The 21,610-nt window shown below is 34.1% G+C and overlaps 2 protein-coding genes across 2 annotated transcripts in view; one reads left to right on the top strand and one right to left on the bottom strand.

The window, feature by feature from the left end:
• The window catches only part of LOC111059443 (kynurenine 3-monooxygenase), a 55,565-nt gene that overhangs the window by 19,776 nt on the left and 14,179 nt on the right, over positions 1-21,610 (bottom strand). The gene's annotated exons all lie outside the window — the stretch shown is intronic.
• Positions 7,598-21,610, top strand: part of LOC111055351 — a 110,051-nt gene continuing 96,038 nt past the window's right edge. Inside the window, exon 1 of the mRNA XM_039434563.1 lies at positions 7,598-7,971. Within this exon, the coding sequence (XP_039290497.1) occupies positions 7,758-7,971 (214 nt within the window). The 5' untranslated portion in view covers positions 7,598-7,757. The remainder of the gene's footprint in view (positions 7,972-21,610) is intronic.

Here is a 21,610-nt window from a genome sequence, read left to right as displayed (position 1 = left end):
AATGTTTACATTATAGCATGACCGTAGATAAAAATCATGAATCAACACGATGAAAGAAATTGTAAATCGTTTTTTAATCGTAAATTTTAAGCTCAATACAAAGGTCACCTATGTTTGCAGAGCAGTGCTCCTTTTTCTATTATCATCCTCCGTTTCTCCATTTTTCTCCATTATCATCACAAACGAGGAATTAAAAACAGTTCATGAAAGAATCGATAGAGTAGATGTTTCAGCCTATATTCTGCAGTATATCCAACTGTATAAGGTTACTAAAAACAATCAAGTTTGATAATCTGTTTCAATATTTAATAGTGTGAGTGAACAATTTACATAGCTTGATGATTTACTGTAACTTATTAAAAACTTTCTCACCTATTAATAACTGTAATTGAGGATTTATGTAAGACACCTTTCAAGTGGAAGACGAAACCTTAAAAGTGCTGCATTTCAATGGAACGACCAGTTAGTGTGGTTCTCTATCAAGAGTATCGGTAGTTCATCATTTTACGGCTTTTTCGTTGCAATACATATTCATTTGATAATAGAATGGATGATTCATGGAATTATTTTATCGTTACTTTAATCAAAGAGATTCAGTTTTGGGTTGTATTATTTTCCATTAGAAAGTGCTAAACGACCGACATGATTCGAAGAGGATATGAGATTTCTAAATCCATTTTTCAAACTCTATGGAATGTGTTGTGATGTTATCACTCTAGTTAATGTCACTCAAAATAATGAGCTAGTTCTGTGATTCTACGATAAATAATACAGTTGTACGCGAATTCTATGTGGTATGGATTGGAATACGAGATAGTCTAGATAAGAGGATAAAACATGAGTCGGTCTCGTTTATTCTTCATTTTTATATTTCTCATGAGTATTTCGTTCGAAAGCGTCCTTCAAATCACACTTCGCAAATGTGGAGGTAAGACCATTATTGCTGATAAAATATTATATTTTTCTTATATCAAGTCTAAAACGGATATTTTTGAATTCTAAATACAAGGTGGGGCAAACTGAACTATTTCAGGTATAAAAATAAAATTCACAGAAAATATACTTCAGTTATAATATCCTTCAGTAAAATATTCCAACAAATCGTGAGGACACAAATAATGGAAATTTTCTTTTATTACAGAAAAATTGTCACTCCTCAATTACTCTAGCAAGATGGCACCATCATTTTGCACACATCGTTCAAGTCTCACGCTGAAATCCTCACTAACACCTCTGATGTTATTGCACAAAAATATATCTTGTGTTATCCGCATTTCCAAGTCCTGTATTTTTGCTGGACTAGTTACGGAAAACTTTGATTAGAGGTAGCCCCATGAAAAGAAATCAAAGCAATTATTCAGATGGGGTGATGGAGGAGGACACTGTATATCCTCTGCCCCCATTCCTACTGATTAAGAGGTTCGAATAAAAATGTCTCATAAGGTCAATTCATACTCTTGACATATGGCAAGCTGCTCCATCTTGCCATAGATGAGTTGTTCTCATTCACATGAAATCGTGGAAGTTCAGAAATGAGGAAGTTGATCAGCATTTCAACATAGCGAGCTGATAATGTTACTGTAACGGCGTGGCCGTTGTCATCCTCACCAAAATATGAACCAATGATCATTCAATTCGAAGATATCGCACACCAGACAGTCACTTCAGCCGAATGGAGTGGCCTTTCTTGAAATTCTTCAATACAGTACAGTTGACTGCCCCATTCATGTGTGTACAGCTCGAACACCGAACGTAACTCTGCGGGAAAAGCAGACTCCTCCCTTTCCCATTGCTTTGTGCAAGCTAGAAGTATGCTCACCGAAAGATGTATAAAACATATTTGAAAGCGTGTTGGAATAAATAATTATTGTTCATGATACGTACATCATTCAATTCAAAAATTGCAATTGAAACTGTATTTGGTATGATGATTTATTGTCTATCAAGACCAGGGGTGCCCACAAGGGGGGGCATGGCGCAATTTGTGCCATCAAAATTTTTGGGGGGGCATGATTTTTTGTTATATTTTATGTCAACATTTTGAATCATGGCTAAAAAATCAAGGTATTAAATAGAGATATCCCAATGTAGTTAATTTTAATACTTTTTCCCACTTTTACAATGTTATATTTTGCAAAGTTTAACTCAATATAAAGCATAAAAAATACAATTGATAATATGTTGTATGCAGGAATTTTAGTAATTTTAAGCCTATGAGTTTGAAGTTGCCTCATTTCGTTGCGTTGAGATGTGGGGTGGTATACCCGGTTTCCGTACCTGTCACCTTGTTACTATTTTTTATGGACTGTTTAAAAGGCACGTGTTGCCTTTTACAAATCTTTGACAAAAATAAATTATAACTTCATCATCCACTATTATTCTGATTTCCTTTGCTTAATTTTAATTTTTAATGGTCCTGTGTTTGAGTTTCCTTGCTGTTGCAACCTTATTTTCTTAAAAGCACAATGATAAGTTAAATTGTAATGTACATTTTATTCTAATAGTTATTTTAATTTCGAAGGCGTTTCATGATGATATTAATGTCTCTGAAATGGGAATGCAATTATAAACAACATCGCAAACTCTAGTGAATTTGACAGAAGAAAAAACTTCTCTTGTCAAAAATTTGTGAAAAATATCAAATGAAGCCAATTCCAATCTTTCAAATTTACACCCTATTTACCACACAGTAATCAAGTAATAATGATTGTAATGCTTCATTACTTTTTTCTGTTTTGTATAATAGTCCAGTCAAATGGTCGTTTTTCAGGAAACAGCCCGAAAGAATTTTTCGCGACGGTTCTATATGTATTTTGGGGCGGTGAATTCTAATCTGAAATTTGCTGACATTCCAGAGGGCGGCTTCACCCCCAAAACTCCAAAAAAAACCAAAATTTCTGACTTTTTTCAAGTTTTCCATTTAATCTTGAGAACCTTCAACTTCTCGAGAGAAAGCATTCTCTAAAATATTGAAGATACCGTAATAAAATTTCCAATAAATTGAGTGGTCGCGCAGGACTCTACGATTTTTGATTCTGGAGCTAAGAGTTTTCAAAAAAGGGATATTTTTTAAGGGGTTTTCGAAATTATGCAAACCTACCACTTTCACCCTATACAACTAGGATCTTTTTCTAGTAATGACAGAAAGCCACACATCACGTGAATTACCAATATTAATTCTGAACAGAATTACTTGGGTACCTATTTTTGAATTTAGTAGTGGTGGGAGAGGGAATACACCCAAAAATAGAAAAACATGTCCTACAGCCAAAATTCAGATTCTCTTTATAATACCTTTTCATGGCCTTCCTAACAAAAAAGAAACATATTTCGGCTGAAATCATCTTACGAGGGTTATGTTCTATGAGAATCACTCGTTAGATTTCAGTATTTCCTAGTGGGGGCACACATAAGGATACGTCCAGGATCAAAACTTTAAACACTTATAACTTTTGACTGAATGATCACATCTCCTCGTACATCTCGTTCATATCAGCTCATCAAGGCGGTTGAAAATCATGTATCATCTCACTAAAATTTGTTAAAAAAATAGGAAATTCCTCCTTTAGTGTATTTTAGCCCATATTTCAATGCATAGAAAAATGACCGATTTCTATATTCAAAACTGTGTATCTCGGTAATTCAAAATGATACTTGGTCTTGATTTGAAGAAAAGAATCTCCTCTTTTATGTGAGGTGAATGATTTTTGTAAAAATATAATAGTGAAGTAAGATACGTTTGATTCAAAAAATCAAGAAATTTGTAATATTTTTCTCATTTTCACAGTCTCGACAGTTTTCCGATACAAACAGTGATGCAAGATCAATTTAAGTCAACTCAGCTTATAGAGCATGAAATTTTCTCTCATTTAAGACCAATTGCAAGTTTCTATCATGTATTGGACATATTTTAGAGACTCTTTAATAACAGTAAAATTGCAAGAAAAGTGAGAAAATAAAGACCATCATTCAATTGGCTGTAACTTTTTAACGGTATTGAAAACAGAAGTATAATTCATGGGAGTGAAAAGAGGAAAAAATTCATCACAACCTCGACTACTTTTTGGATTTTTTATCTGAAGTGTTCCACAAGATACGCAACGTTGCATATGCGGAACTGTGAAAATGGGGGAAATATCACAAATTTCTCGCACATTCAAAGCTGTGTATCTTGTGGAACACCAACTTCAGATAAAAAATCCAAAAAGTAGTCCTGCGCGACCAGTCAATTCATTGGAAATTTTATCATCTTTAATATTATATAGAGAATGCTTTTTCTCGATAAATTCAAGGTTCTCGAGATTAAATGGTAAACTTAAAAAAAGTCTAAAATTTTGGGGGTGAAGTCGCCCTCTGGCGTGTCAGCAAATTGCAGATTTGAATACAGCGCCACAAAATACAGATAGAACCATCGAAAAAAGTTCTTTCGGGGCTGTTTTATGAAAAATTACCATTTGACTGGACTATAAGTTGTTATCCTATTATATTAAGCAAGCAATTTCTGTATATCTGTTTATATTTTTCTATTTTTATATCTGGTTATCTGGCTATCTGGTTATATGGTTATTTATGTTCAACGGATCTCGGAAACGGCTCTAAAGATTTTCACGAAATTCGGAATATAGTAGGTTTATGATATCAAAATTCGATTGCACTAGGTCTCATCCCTGAGAAAACTCCCTGAAGGACATGAAAAGGATAATTCATCCTTGGAAAAAAAGATGATTATTTCGTTGTCCGTCGATAACAGAAGATGTGTGTGCCTGTGTGGGAGATCAGCTGTGTAATCAATTAGCTTATCGTATCTCGCGAGAAATCTAGAAATTTTAATTGAATCGATCAAAATACAGTAATCTGATCTGTTGTCATGAGATGGTATATATCATAATATTCAAAGTTAATCATTATTTTACAGTTCTAAGTGATTAGTGAGTGTTATTTTGTTATTCAATTTGGTATGTAAGCAATCTAAATTAGAAGTTTTATGTTTTCAAATATTTGGACTGAAAATTTCACTTGAATTCAAGTGTATGAAACATAACCTACTTTTTGGAATATTAAATATTCCAACTATACATTTTATAATGTATAAATCAAGTTTCGGGGAAGAAAAAGTTGTGAGCAGTGCCTGTTAGTCCTTCCCCAATTATTTCAAAGAATTGAGTTCTGCTTATCAATGAATAAATAACGAGCAAAGCTTGGTGCCCCGATATTTGGTATTAATAGATTGAATTTACAAAATGTACTTGTTCAGATGATATCTTTATTCCAAAAACCAAACCATTCAAAGATACATTTTTTTCGACTTGTGTTATCTACTCCTGTAATGTTAAAAAGTAAATACTACCAACAACACAACATCAGTGACAACCTGTTCCAATCTATGATAAATATCGGGGCACCGAGCTCCGCTCTGGAGTATCTACAAAAGCATATAAAAATTATTACAAGAAAAGAAATTATAATAAATATTCATAGTTCATACAGAAAGGTTCTGTCTAATCACAGTGGATTGAGATTTATTCGCAGAGGAATGCAAAAATTTCTCTCACAAGAACAAAGGTAAATAATGTCCTATGGAAGATTAGAATGTAGAATTAGAAATTGGGGTACTTTGGGGGGGATTACACTTGGATTGAGGGGGCATTACACTTGGATTGGGGGGGGGCATGCGCCATTGCCCTTGGGGGGGCTGGGCACCCCTGATCAAGACGTTCCTCCAATCACAGTAAAATGGATCTATATCGATCAAATAGTTCTGCTTTGCTAGGTATTTATCCTTTAACTATTTGATAAATATTTCTGAATAACGCTAGCTGGTCACTCTCGAGAACGTTGAAGCTGTCTGAAACCATTAAACCGGAAATAAATTTTTCGAGAAACTTAGTAAATTCACTGCTGTTTCTCAAGACTATCAAAATTGAGAATAATCTAGATTCCATTATGTAATAGTCGAATTGATGGGGAAGTGAGTGTGTCTTATTAATTATCTATAACAGAGCACTGACAGCTCTGCACAATGATTGTATCAAAGAGCTCCAACTTGGAACAACAAGAGATAACGCTGCTGTATTAATATAGACTGACTCACGCTATTTTGTTTGGCCGCCAACCACCAATTAATTAATTTCTCATCTCTATTAATGACACTATTTATTCGCTAAGTATTTCTCACAACAAAGCTAGCGAGATGCATCGAAATTATCGGTAATTATAAAAAACATAACAGTACGGTACTAAATGGATCAAAGTTATAAGATAAAACGCATATAGTTGATTGTATTGTTACTGCTTTAGTGCATTTCACTTTTAGATGGTGGAGCAGATTATTCGATTATTATATTATTCGTGGTCATATAATTATTTTGTTTATTCAATTATTTTTATTCACTTCCTATAGATTTCAATAGGTATGCCTAATCAAATTATAAAATATATAATAATAAACTTTTTATTGATGTTTGGTTGTTGATGCTAGATTGTTTTTACTGGATCATGCCCACATGAGTTTTAACTTGTGCGTGAGTGATGAGATGTGATGATCAAACATCCATACTCTTGACGAGATTCAAGCCCACGTCCAAACACTGTGTCAATGCGCACACTCCTGACATTTTTCCTGCTTACTGAATAACTGGCTCACAATGCCAGTCATATGATTTCATATATAAATTCCAAGATTTTCTTCCTCAGCCACCTGAAGATTATCACTGAATCACTGTTTCCTCTCTTACTAGCTTCAATAGAATCGTATTCAAACCAGAGCTTTCAGTCTCTCTGTTATCTGTCTCTCAGTAAATTAACCTGCTCAAAACATCCTCAAAGTCATTTATTATTATTTTTTTTAATCAATATATCTATGAAGAACAATATCCTTTAGCTCTCGGATCAGAAATCCATCAACACTAAGAAATTTACTCTCATAGAACTCTAATTCAGAACACTCTTCCTCTAGTAACCCAACTTAAGAATACAGTGAAGAAGTTTGGTAACGTTCGTCTGTAATGATCATCTCAACTCAACGGAAAAATCATGCTTCTCACTTCACAATTCTTTTGAATTCCATTAGACCTCACAGACATCCGTTAACTATATTTTTCCTATCAAATAACTGCAATCATAAATGATTGAATTTTTATTGCGTTAATCGAAAATCCAATTCACGTCATTACACCTTCATAATGTAAGTTGTTTGCTATGAAATTGGAAAATTCACATTTTTAAAGAGACACAAATCTTAGAGACATTGTAAACTGGCTAAAGTGTATTGTTCTAAAAAGAGATGTTCTTAATCGTACTATTAGATTACGGTATCTCAATCAAAATCAAGAATAAAAATATCTTGTAAGATACACATTATGGGATATTGTTGCCTTGAAAGTTATGAGCTCTCAAATATAGGCCAATGATTTATTGATCCTGAATCAGGAACCCAATTTTTTTCAAGACACACATTTAAGAGATACTGTTGACTGGCTGAAGTGTATTGGCAGAATGGCGACGTGTCTGGAAGTGGCGACGAGTAGCAGAGCAGAGCAGAGGCGGGTGAGCCAGCTATTTTGAAAACGTGCGAAGTGGGAATAGGCGAGTGAGAAGGTGGATAGAGTGCCAGTAGAACATGACAAGTAGAAGAGGTAGCAGCAGCAGCAGCCGATAGTGGAGTGAATCTGTGAATAGTGTATTTTTAGTCGGTGTGGGTCCGGGCGGGGTTGTCTAAATCGGGCGGCCGTGGTGGCAGTAAGCGAACGTAGCGCGTGATGAGGTGGTGGTCGGTGGTTGTCTGCTGCGTCCTGGTGACTGCCGCCTCCTGGGGCGGCAACACCGTCGACGCCGCCAAGAAGCAGGGAGCGGCAGCCGAGGCGGGGGGCGGCAGTGCGGCGACCAAACACCATGAGCCGGTCATTGAGGAGGTCACCGCCAAGCAGTTGGAACGCGTGCTCAACGAAAAGGACTTTGTCGCCGTCTTCTGGTGTAAGTCCATACACGGCCACCACTACTTGTAACCCGACACCCCTTCCCCACCCCACCAACCAACCCAACCACCCTTCCCCTCCCCACCCACCACCCCAGACGACCGAAATATACGGCCAGCTGCTGCCGCCTCACTAACCTCTCTGCCCACGCCACCACATCATAACCCTATTTCACCTAACCGATAAACGTGTGTCATTGTGTGTTCGAACCATAGGTCAATCACTGCCGATAACACCATTTTCTTATTATTAGAATGGATTACATTCATTCAACCATATGTGTAATCAAATAATTCCTTATTAGGCAATAAATCGAATTGAATTCAATCAAAATAGGTGTAGGAGTGTAGGACAGTGGGCTACTATAGCTGAATCACCGTAGATAATAACATTTCCAAAAATAATACTCTTATAATTCCACTACGTCTTGGAATACGTTATGTTCCCCAGATTATACGTGCTACACCAACACCAATTTTGAAGTTATATCAAATAGATATCTATAAAAACAAATGAGAGGGGATACACTCAACTGATAACCATATATTAATAACTGGTATTAAAGACCATTATAATCTCCATTTGATATACTTTTTTGCTATCAAACATTCCAAAAGCACCACTTATAAAAGTTTTACTATACATGGAAATATTTTCCCTGTTCGGGAATCAGATGATGGTGCCGACCTAAATCACTAGAAATTGAATGATTGCAACATCCTATGATTCCATCCATCTCCATAGGCATAATATAATTTATTGTTTTCGGTTTCTCCATTTCTCTATGTACTCTATCTTCAACAAGTTCTCAAAGATGGTACTGTTTATTTTTGCTCCAAGCCATTATATGATAAATTGTAACTATAACAATAACGTAGAATGATCAGGAATTGCAACAACCAATATCAATATCAACCAGGATGCTGAATACGTATGACCAGCTAACTTGAGATAGTGACATGTAAATTTTATATGAGTGATGAAGTGATATATATCCGTGACTCGTTCGTACGTACGGATCCGTTACGTATCCGTAAATCAGTGAGTTAAGCATTGACGGTGTAACACTTACACTAACAACACTTGTTTAAGGCACTGATGAATTTCTGAGTGTCCGATTTCTCAAGTAGAATGAATTCGATTAATTGTTGCTGGAAATATTAAATTTATATCAAAAAAGTATTGGAAAAATAATAATTTGATTGAGAGGGATTTGAATGAGAAGGACCTCACATGAGGTCCATATACAATGGATGTAAGTAGGTACCAGGAAAGTTCCTTCCAGTTGAAATCCTTTATCCCTGAAGCTGAATGCTATGACGATCTATAATGCTAGGAAATTCTCTCTATTCATCAGGAATGAAATTATGGATATATGAGCCAGATCCAACATTCCTTCCACTGCTTGATACGATGAATCGGGTGAATTTTCGTATTATATAGTAACAAGGACGCTGTACTGGCATGTGACTCCAACATGATAAATACTTATTTTTCAAACATAATCGAGCCTATATTTGATTTGCCAACACTTGATCAGTTATTGGTTGATGACTTGTCAAGGGCAAGCGGCAAATTTATAAAAGCAAACTTATGAATTTTTTATTTTCCATTCAATAAACAGTATCTCTCTGTAAAATTGAATAAACTAATTTTCTTATAATAGTTTGTCATGAAAGAACATTATTATCTTCTAACACGTGGCTTCTAGCCTCAATATTAAAGCCGTTGGACTCAAAGGGTTTCAATCCCTTCAGTCCGCAGTCCATCCTAGAATCAATTCTTTGTTCGCTATTGATTTGCATTCACTAGATGAAGATTTTATTCAGGAAGCATGATATCCATTATAAAATGAATATTTATACGAATCATAATCTTCAGCAACAAGCAAAACTATAAGCAGACTTCTACTTATAGAAGTCACAGCATTGTTTTTTTAATATTTCACAATGTGATGCAGAAATGCAGAACATATAGTTTTTGTTGATCTCGGAGTACAAGTTATAATTTTAATATGATATGATTTGTTAAAGATTCTAGCTAAATTTCTCCTACTACAGTCTACTGACACGCTGACCCGATGACAGACATTCCCAAGCTAAAAATACACTTCTCTAAACGACACGTAAGCATCCTCCTTCCCAAATCGTCATCCTCAAACGCATATATTCTATTATGAATAATCATTTTTCATTCCTAATCGTTTTCAGATATAGAATGTACAACCTGAGAAGTGTAGGAACTATCAACATGGCTGTGAAACAGCGTTGAAGATACTATTTTAACTGTATAACGCCATGAAGAAATAGAAGTTTTTATGTACCGTAAGCTGAATCACTATAAATAAGTTAGCCCAGCTCTTTTTGTTGCTTTGCTCTGTGTGATAGACTTGTTGTTCAAAGCGAAAATATCAATCCAACTCAAATTCGGATTGACTTGGAAATGAAATTAGCAGAAATTCCATCCTATTATTTGATGTTGGGCTAAAATACGAACTTTTGGATTCTATAATTCTATGAGTTTGTTCAAGATTTTAAAAGTTTAGAATGGCCAATAGCATTGCAACAATTGAAGGGGTTTAGAAATTGTAAATAATAATGATATTTTTAGTGGTGTCTAAAGCTGAAGCCTACTACCGTATCCATTAAAATATTGCCTTTTGTTGCTTAGCTCTGTATGATAAACTTTTGGTGGAAGTGGAAATAACACTTTGAAACAAATTCCCATCTGTTACATATGAAGAGGAAAAGAAGCAGATCCTTCAATATCATTCAACAAGAAACAGCCTAAAGCATGCCAAATAAAAACAGCAATGCTTATAATCGAAATGAGAATGGGCTAGACAATAACTCTGTACTATTTTTGTTATGAGAAGCAAAATTGCAAATTTTCTGGCAAACTGAATGCTGTTGAATTGGCATTGAATCATGACATTGAAGCTCGACCCAATTAAATGTGCAGGATATCACAGTCATCGGAATTCGAAATTTTAACAATAATTCAGGAAATAATTTGGGACCGTATTATTATAATAGACTCTTTTAGACACAAAATTAGCTATGTACGGTTTGATAGCCTAAAACCAGTGAGGATAGAATGTAATACAATTTACATTCAATACTCACCGCCTATATAACCCGAAGTTCTAGAATCGTATCGATGGTATCAATCTATTGGCCAGTTGACTAAACAAAGAGCACTTGTTTAAAATTATTACGAAAAGTGGCGAATAAAGAATGTGGCTAGGTGGTGGCTATAGAGACAAAACAAGTCATTATAAATTTAAGTACCGATACGAACTGTTCCAATTCCACGCATCGTGTAATTCGATAATAATATTAATTTTGAAATTTGTAGAGAGCGCTTTCTTCTAGAAAGTATAATTAATTCTATTGAAATGCACTGCAAGTTAAAAATATTTTCAAACAATAATCTTCAAAATCCTCTACTTAAAATTTATTTTGAACAATTTGAATGAGATATACTTCTGGTCGAGTAAATTATAAAAGGGTGGGAAGTAATTATAATGTCAAAATTGGTTTTTGAATTTGGAATTCTCGGTTTTGTAAAATATTCACAAGAAAGCTAGATGAAACTAGCTTCTAATCAGCGACTTAAAGAGAAAGGTGAATGCTCGTAAAGAGTGACCATTACATGTAAAAATTATTATTACAAGTAACTAAATTCTTCAATTGAATCTAGATTCGACTCAACTTCCAATGTCACTAGTGACCACAAACAACAGTTTCTTCGATAGGAACTTTTCACATAAGTATTGTAGAGCTGTTCCACAATGAAAAACGTTGTTTTGCTCCACTTTTATTATTTTATTGACACAAAACTTGAATTATAATGTTCATAATCATGATATGACAGTAATCAACGTTAGACAATATTCGATATCAATGCCAACTAAAAAGCTGCTAATAGGACGTATTTATATATTGATATTTTCAATCATAGGAAAAATAAGATTGTGGTACTGTACTATAAAAAATTGTAGATCCTGGCTCAATCATTAACATTTTTGAGAAAAAGCAAAAATCATGGCAGTGGATAAAGGTAGGAGAATAGCGTTACCGATTCTTTGCCTTGTCCCTGCCTTCAGTAGAGGATAGCTGATACCGGTATATCTGATGTGATATCAACTGTTTATATTTGTTTGAGATAATCAAGTATATTTTATTCGTCAAGAAAATATGTTCTTCAATCATTAAATGATAAATTCCCATAATTTAGATTGAATATTTTGTTGGCAAGTTATATTTTTACATTGTAAAAACGATCTGGCAATGTTTCGGTGCTAGAGAAGGATGGCGCTATCTGCTTTGTTGAATAATGGACAAGGATAGCTAAACAAAATGTTAATCAAATACTGCTATTATTCACTTATTGATTCAAGACACACAATTATTCATAAAAATAATTGGGGTAGGACCAACAGGCACAGCACAAAACTATTCCTCCCCCGAAGATTTTGATTCATATACCATCCCAGAAAGAAGATTATGTTTTCCACATTATAGAATTTGTAACCAATTTACTGAGGAAACACTCACAAACAAAAATTTTGAATTTAGAATTATGAAAACCAAATTAAATAACTAAATTACTCTCACTAACTTCTTAAAGTTGTATAAATATTGACGAATTTAAATTTTAAAAAATATAACTTGGACCACAGTCAGTTTTTGAATCAGAGCTACTCAGTGGGGGGCTTCAAAAGTAGTAGGGGTTAACAGCTAAATAAGCATAAAACGAACAAACTCGCTTTCAATCAGGTTACACTATACTCATTCGAGTTAGTTTCTAATTATTTCCTAATTATACAACTACAGCTACTAAAAAGCTTAGGCAGCAGTGGGAGCTTCAGTAGTGTTGCCAAAAATCATCGCAATCTTTGATCACTTTCATTCCGCCTTGACATCGCCCGTCAAGCTGCAAATATTCAACCACAAATAATAGAGTGGACTAGTCTATTGTCTTCGGAAACTTATTCTCAATTCTATGACTCAATCAGTTAGAGAAATATTCTTCAGCCTGTGAACTCTTGTGATTCTGAGATGGATTATTCCGTATCAGGATTTTTTTCCCCAAAAAATAGAAATATATAACAAGTTTACTACCTTTAAAATTCAAAACATCAACAACGTTAGTTTATTGAACGAGCGAAGAGAGTTCTTGCTGATGACTAGAGCCTCAAGTCGTTTATGGTTTTGTGTGACGACAATTACTTAAGATTGCTTTCATCAAACAACTTTATACTTCCAACACATATTCTTCGAACAAGATCAAGTTCGTTGGCCAACTAAATTGACTCACTCAATGTTTGCTGTTACCATATGGTGCATATATTATATCGTACGGTTATGTCAGCAAACATACACACAAAGATATAGATACTATTAACTCACGCCAATAAATATTCAAATAAGAACAAATAAATAAAAATTGAAATAAAATGTCTATCATGCTTTGAATTATTACAGAGCTAGATCCAACCCTTTGAGCCATTCCACAGATCGACTCATCACTGACATCATGTTCACCTTCAATCCCATCAGAGAAAAATCGCAAGGGGCACTCTTCAGCAATATGCCTCATAGTTTGTACTGCCGCCCCACAATCACATGTTTGATCGTCTGTCAGGCCCCATTTTGACCGCCAATAATTGCATCTACCTACTCCTGTGCGTAAACGATTGATAAGATACCGCAATTAACTGAGAAGCTGTCTTGCATTGGTGGGTGCCTAGACTTGAGGCGGTTTGGGTGGGGTATCAGGTCCTGCGTAATTGGGAGTTAGGGCTATCTGATAATCTTCTCGTATTCTCTCTTCAGGTATGCCTTGTGTCTTATATTGGGTGGGGCTATATTACACAGCACTGGGAGGTAAGGAGTAGATGAATTTTTTAGTGGACTAGTATTTAATATAGAAATTGGCCATTTTTTGTGTATTGGAATATGGGCTTAAGTACACTCAACAATAAATCTTCCACTTTTCGACCGAATTTGACTTATGATGCATGATTTTGGACCGCCTTGACGAGCCGAGAAGAATGGAGTGTAGTACGATGAAATCTGAGCATTGTGTCGGAAGTTATAAGTGTTTGAAATTTTGATCCTTGAGGTGTCATTAAGCGCGCCTCTCCACTAGGAAATACTGAAATGAAGTGCATGTAACGGGTGATTCTTATAGAATATAATCTTATAAAATCATGTCATTGTGCAAAATATCAATGTGAAGACTATGTAGTTGGTAATTAGGTTTTTTTCACAATACAAGGAGCATTGTTGTCAGGTGTAACTGGAAATCTATATGAGATAGAGCGCTCTACCTGATCTCAGATTTTAGAGCACAAAAATATGCCCAGAGGGATTTTGAATTATACATCCAAATGGTAACAACCGGAAGATATTGTTGATCAAAATCTAAAATTCATCAAAAATTTATTTTCTCTTCAAATTTCACTCATTTTTGAAAAATCATAACTTAGTACTCATTGGAGATAGAGAGTTCCGAATGATTTCATTTTATTCAGAATTTCATATTCAAGAAAAAAAGTGAAGCAAATTTTTCTATCCGATTACGAGATTTGGCAGAAATAGCTGAAAACTGGAAAATGAGTCGAAAATACGAGGTTTTTGGGCCACCCTGTATCTAGCATAAGGAAATTTTGTATGAAGAAATTGGTTCTGGACTTCTCTTATGTACCTAAATAATGTATTAAAGAATCAGAACTACAATATAAATTGCAAGCACAACCCCTTTTTTTGTCTATATTGACTGGACTATTTGTGCAGGTTACACTTGACAGTTTATTAAGATTATTGGACATGAAAAAAGTTTGACTTATGATACTATCATTTTGAAGGTCTTCGAAGTCTATTTGCTTTCATTTCATTTTGAAGGTCTATAACTTTTATGAGAAACATTTTCTCAAAAGACGAAAGCGTAAACTTTCAATTAGACAAAATATAAAACTATGAGGTGAAAATTTCATAATTCTCTGGCTTTGTATGGAAATAACTTCCTGAACGATAGATAAGTTATACAATGGTAGTTTATATGGGTCCGTATCACAGAGACAAGTTCTCACAGAGACAAGTAGTGTTTTTGAACGATATTAGTGTCACAGAGACAAGTTTCATAGGAACAAGTAGTTTTATAAATGGCAGTCTCACAGGAACAAGTTCCCACAAAGACAAGATGAGTCTCACAGAGACAAGGTGAGTCTCACAGAGACAAGGTGAGTCTCAGAGAGACAAGGTCTGTCTCACTGGAACAAGTAGTGTCAGTGGAACAAGAAGAGGGGTAGAGTCCCATTCGAACAAGTGTAGTGTCACAGAGACAAGGTCAGTCTCACAGGAACAAGGTTGGTGTGGTGTGTTGCCTACACATGAAGATGAAGGCATTCCATTCGCTCCAATAAATTGGATGTCATCTGTTTTTTTAATGTATATACATATATATTATGGTGACATGAATAGAATAGAATGACTGCCTTTATTTTTCTTAGAAAGCGTCTGTTTTTTAATACATATATATATTATGGTGACATGAATAGAATGACTGCCTTTATTTTTCTTAGAAAGCGAAGTTAGGGCGCAGTTGACCCTCTCTTACACTCAACTCTCTATCGAGTATTATAACAATACGAAGAAATAAATACAAATAATATGATTAAAAACAAACAATAGTTAAGTTATCTACTTATTTAAAATAATAACAAATTTTAAATTAAATTTTGAAAAGAAAGAGAAAAAAAATGACATTGAAAATAATACATAACAATGCTGAATGATAGTATTTTCTGATACTTCATCACTTTAGTAAAAAATAAGACACTACAGAATACAATACAGTAGGCCTACATAGCAACTGAAGTGTTTGCTATACATTTCATTTCCTACTTATTATCACTATGTAAATCTCGAAGTGGATAAGTAAATTACATTATGATTTATTTGAATAGTAAAATAGGATCTTCCTTCAATCAACAAACAACGTCACAAACAACGCTCCTTCAATCCACGTGACAAACATAATTATATAAATATATAATTTACATATGTTAATAATGTGGTGACATCATTTGATGCCAGCTTTAAACGTTTCTCCTGTGGAGAAAAAATTATGAATTTAGTACACTGTTTAGTGGATCCTAGACATTCAGATTCAAATCTATACATAACAATTGATTCCCCTTTTCATCCAGGATATTTGTGGTTTCTTGAAATTTCGATTTATTGACCGAGCGAAATGAGTTCTAAGATTCAAGTCGACGGCTTTGCATTTCTTTTTATGTTTATATGTTCCTCAATTACGGCGAAACGCAGCAATAGATTACCATGAAATTTGACAGATATATTTCTTTTTAAATTGTGCCTCGACGTATATACAAGGTTTTTTGAAAATTTTGCATTTTAAGGTTAATACAATAGGTAAAGTCTACTTCGAACGCCAATATTACAGTTAAAATCAGAATAGAATCATCCATAATTCAGCTGTTGAGTGGATTTTCATTGCATGCAATAACGCATGCAATTAATATATCAATGTAACTTAGTAAAAATAAGCTGTCGTGTTGACTATTCATTGCATGCAATGACGCATGCAATTAATAACGGAAAGAAAACATAGTATTTTCTCTCGACCTTTATCTGCTTTCAACTCGGTCTGACCTGTTGCCAGTAAGTTGAAGGAGATTAGATTTTGATGTTAGCAAATTTTTGATACACTAACCCCAACAGCCATTAGCCGTTTTCACACCGACATCTTGCCGACACAACATACAAACAGGATTTACTCTTATGGACAGTATGAGACGAGGCTGTGTTTTATAACTGCGCGAGGTCTACTGTTCATAGAACTACTAGTCCAGGATTAAAATGTCGTTTTACCAAAATCATCAAATATTTAATAATTCAATACAATGATACATGTACAAATGTAAAGCTGACTTGCACCGAGGTAGAATCAATTTAATCTTAAATAATTTGAAATATATTTCAAGTTGTTAGGCTTCATTAATTCATTGAACCTATTAGAATTATGTAGATTGCCTTTAATGAATAAATTGAGTTCCATGTAAATGTATTATTTCTACCAAACTCCAAAATAACTATTTCAATGTGACTTTTAATTGTTCAGTCAATATAAAATAATTTTGATTCTGCAGTAACTTATACATAAGTGATATCAATGTAAGAAAGAACAGATTTTATACTTCTAGATGAATGTAACAATATTGGAAAGATGTTATCCAAACGGTATTTGAATACACCCCTGACTGTTACTGTATGGGAGTGCCACCAGTAAGTTTTCAATTCGTCAAAAGAGTGGTTATAGATAAAATAGTGTACTCAACGGTTATAATCTTCTCCTATCTATATTTTTTCTTCTTATTATTGTTCATCTTCTTCCTCTTCTTCCTTATTCTTCTGTCTCCTTTTTCTATTATCTTCTTCTTCTCGCTTGTTCTTCTTCTCCTCCTCCTGTCAACTTCTTCTTCTTCTCTTCTTCTTCTTCTCCTTCTTCTTCTTCTTCTTCTTCTTCTTCTTCTTTTTCTTCTTCCTCTAGCTTTGTCCGGCAAGGACTGATTTGTTTTTGTATTATGGAGTCCCTTTTGTATAAGGTACCAAGAACAATAACAGAGATATTTCCAGGGCTCTAGAATGCTAGTAGAATGCTTTTATGTACCTACTATAATTTTCCATATAAAAATTTTATGTACAGTATTATATTTTACAATAAAAATCAAATCTACTACTAGCTTGAGTAGGCTACTCGAATGTAGAATGCTAGTAGAATGCTTTTATTCTTGTACCTATTATAATTTTTCATATAAATATTTTATGTACAGTATTATATTTTACAATAAAAATCAAATCTACTACTAGCTTGAGTAGGCTACTCGAATGTAGAATGCTAGTAGAATGCTTTTATTCTTGTACCTATTATAATTTTTCATATTATCGTTTGCATTATTCTACTATGTTGAAAAATTGTGTGCTCTGTTTTTTCTCAATAATTTGAAATTTGAGTTTTTAATTCTACAAATAATTTGATATGAGCTCATTTATAAGGTATTTAATGAAATATGATATTTTTCTATTGTATTGGCTCAAAGAGCATGAAATTGAGAATGAGATGAAGTTAAAGTGAGCTTTGTAGAATAAACACAACATTCAAATATTTGGATCCTGAATATAAGAGTTTGGTACATTTTGTAAAGTACTGCTAAAATTTGCAGGCTGTAGAGTCGATTAAATTAATTCTTTTACACAGCTGTGCACAAGAAAGGTGGGCAGGTCTTTATATTCAGGTCTTTATATACCCGTCTTTTATATTCAGAGCTGCAGTGATAAGTGTCATATCCAGCTTTACCGAATATTAGAATGCAAAGGGTTCAAATTTTCCTGAAGTCATGATAGAACATGTGAACAAAATGCAACTCTGATAACTTCTGATAACTCTGATACGAAGTGTCAATACTTGCACACTCGCGTACATTACATTTTAAATAGATACGCGTTTGGTCGCTGGAGGTCACCCGATAGAAAAATCCATCGTCAATATGATATAATGTAGTATTGCGGAGCGTTACGATTTCCTTGACCAATTCCATGTCGACTGAATGTGTTTTGTCAACTATTGAACTCGCAACGCAAACGCACAGGTAGCATCCTCGTAGAGGGGAGGCAAACAATACTGAACGAAAATCTATTTTTTCCAGGAAGGGTACAATATAGAAAACACATGTTAAATATTTCCTGCCGCCAAAATGCAGTACTTTATACCTGGCAATAGAATTTTTAGAAATAGAAGCATTTGGTTAACTTTGGTTTTACGCTTCAGTGAACATAGTCTATGAGCAGGGTAGTTCTACCTGGACACCACCGATGACAAATTGACCGGGCTTTCCAGAAGTATCTAACGGGAAACATTTGCTTTGTTTCATGGAAGCAAGGCACTGTAATACTGAATGAGTATTTATAGTTCTATAAAGCAAGGCCTTTTGGTTCTAATACCCGAGACGTCAGTCTGCAGATTGTTGTTATGGAATGCAGAAAACTTCTTTCACCACCCTTAGACAATAAATGCTGTTTCAAAAGATTGAAAAGATAGCATGCCGCTTCCAAAATCTATGGATATGGTTTATGTACATATGGTTTATATATGGTTTATATATGGTTTATATATATATATATATATATATATATATATATATATATATATATATATATATATATATATATATATATGTGAGTGTAGCGTAAGGGCTATTATTCCTCACCACCATATAGCATAATTATAATATATCGAACTCTGTCACTCCCACTCAACCACATCACTCTCTTACACATACCCTTTCCTTCGGGCTCACTCTCTCTCACTCTCTCTCTCTCTCTCTCTCTCTCTCTCTCTCTCTCTCTCTCTCTCTCTCTCTCTCTCATGATAATGAATTAAAACGCAGATTTCTGTCTTTGACACTAATATCATGCTTTAGTTAGATCAATAATGTTTCAATTGCCATCTAAATCCAGGTGAACTATTTGTAACACATAAACTAATAATTAAAACCACCCTAAATAAACCTTGATTAGTCCCAACCGATATGGTTTACAGTAACTTTAAGGACATGACAATAAGACAATAATTGTGGGTTGGAAACGTAATTTTGAATATTTATTATAATAAAATATAATCCCATTTTTCTGGTGCTCCAAACTCGTTATTTAATAATAAACCTACAGTTTAAGAGCCATCACTGATAAATATGTCACTTAGTACCGTATAAATACAGAAGAACAAAAATCATAAACCTTATTCCGGGACACTTTCTCATTAATTCTTAATTCTCGTATAGCCTATGTGTGTGATAAACGAAATTTGAATTTGAAATCACAACATTTTTGGAAAAAACATACAGTTTTGAATTACGTGCTTATTCTACGAAAATTGAAACCCCTTTCTTAGCTGGCGTCTAAGAATAAGAAATATATTGACCGATAAATACAAACAATTTGGATGTAGATTAGGCGAATAGGCCTTGTCTAAAGGATTCAGCTTATAGTCTGTTATACAATAAATGAGCAATTCAATTCATAACATCTTAGTAGTCATCTTATGAATAGTGTAATCATTCATCAAATCAGTCTTATCAAGTCATAATTATCATCACCCAGTACAATTGAATAAATTAAGTCATACATTGAAAAAATACATAAACTATTTATAAACTCACAGCACTGAATATCACATTTTCAACAATTTGAAATTAATTTACGGAACAATAAGCATTTTCATTCAGAATTAGATTTAGTGCGTTTTTTAATTTATTCAGAGGCAATTTTCTTCTAATATAAGATAAAGGCAGATTATTGAACATGGAGTACACTAGATAGGAATAAATTTCAAGCTCTTACTCAATCTGACATTAGGAGTTACAATACTCTAGTAGTCCAGATAACAGTAGACCTCACTGAACATCCTTTGCAATGTGGTAACGAGAATATTCAGCCATCTACTAGAAATGCTATCTACTAGGAATAAAGTCATTGTAATAATATCAGGGCTTTTTTAAAATGTTTGCCAATGGCCCCACTAAGAAATCTGATCAGCCTGGTTGGAGACTTCCAATCAACCATACATTACATCACATTACATTACATTGCATTACATTACCAGGGCTACCAGACATTGTTTTGCAGTAGTCGTACTATATCATAATGGAAAAAGTAGAACTTTGATATGAAAGTAATGAACTCACTCCGCTACAAATAAAATCTATTGGTGTGCTAATCTAAATGTTGCACTACTTCAATCCTGTAAAAATGAATACCAGTATAATACTTATTCTGAATTGATGGAATCCCAAGTCCAATTGCGCTCATGATAATTTTAAATGTTACTTTATTAACTCAGTAAGTTCAGAAAGTTATTGCTCAGTTGAATCAGAGCTACGATTAAAAAGATGATTTGGGAATTATCAAGTGGCACTTTTTGTTTTTCACTGGGATTTTCATTTTGTAACATGTAGAGACGCTTGTAGAACAACAATCTGTTAAATTTTTTATGGGAAAGATTTCATGAGGAAAATGAAGTTTTTCATTGACATTATCATCCGTAACTCGGAACGCCATGATAAATCTTGGCATCTAAAGCTGCGTTTACACCAAAGTTATTAACGAAATGTTAATAACTCAATCCTCACAGATTATTATAGATTGAACGGCACATGAAAAACACATATGTTCATCATGTGTATGATAAGTTGTGTTCAATCAAATAGAATCTATAGAATCTATTGGTGTTGACGCAGCTTTACTCTGTGACTGTCTGGAGCTAATATTATATCAATTTGAATTTACAATTCGAGACCGCAGCTCGAAAAAAGAAGAGATGATTAGCTCATAATATCGGGGACCGAGCTTCGCTCAGGAGTACAAAAGCATAAACAATTTATTACGAAAGAAGGAATTATAATGAAAACCCATTTTGGCCACGTGGTTTTTAAGAAGCGGTGATGAATAGGTCAGTGGTAGGCTATTTGGCTTTTATATATTCCATTTCATATTCATATTGATTATTCTTTCGGGTTGAAGGTTATATGTATACGTATTAGATATATT

Source organism: Nilaparvata lugens, chromosome 1 (assembly GCF_014356525.2).
Source record: "Nilaparvata lugens isolate BPH chromosome 1, ASM1435652v1, whole genome shotgun sequence".
Classification (NCBI taxonomy): domain Eukaryota; kingdom Metazoa; phylum Arthropoda; class Insecta; order Hemiptera; family Delphacidae; genus Nilaparvata; species Nilaparvata lugens.
Note: the sequence above shows the minus strand (reverse complement) of the source record. Positions and strands in the feature narration are given on the sequence as shown.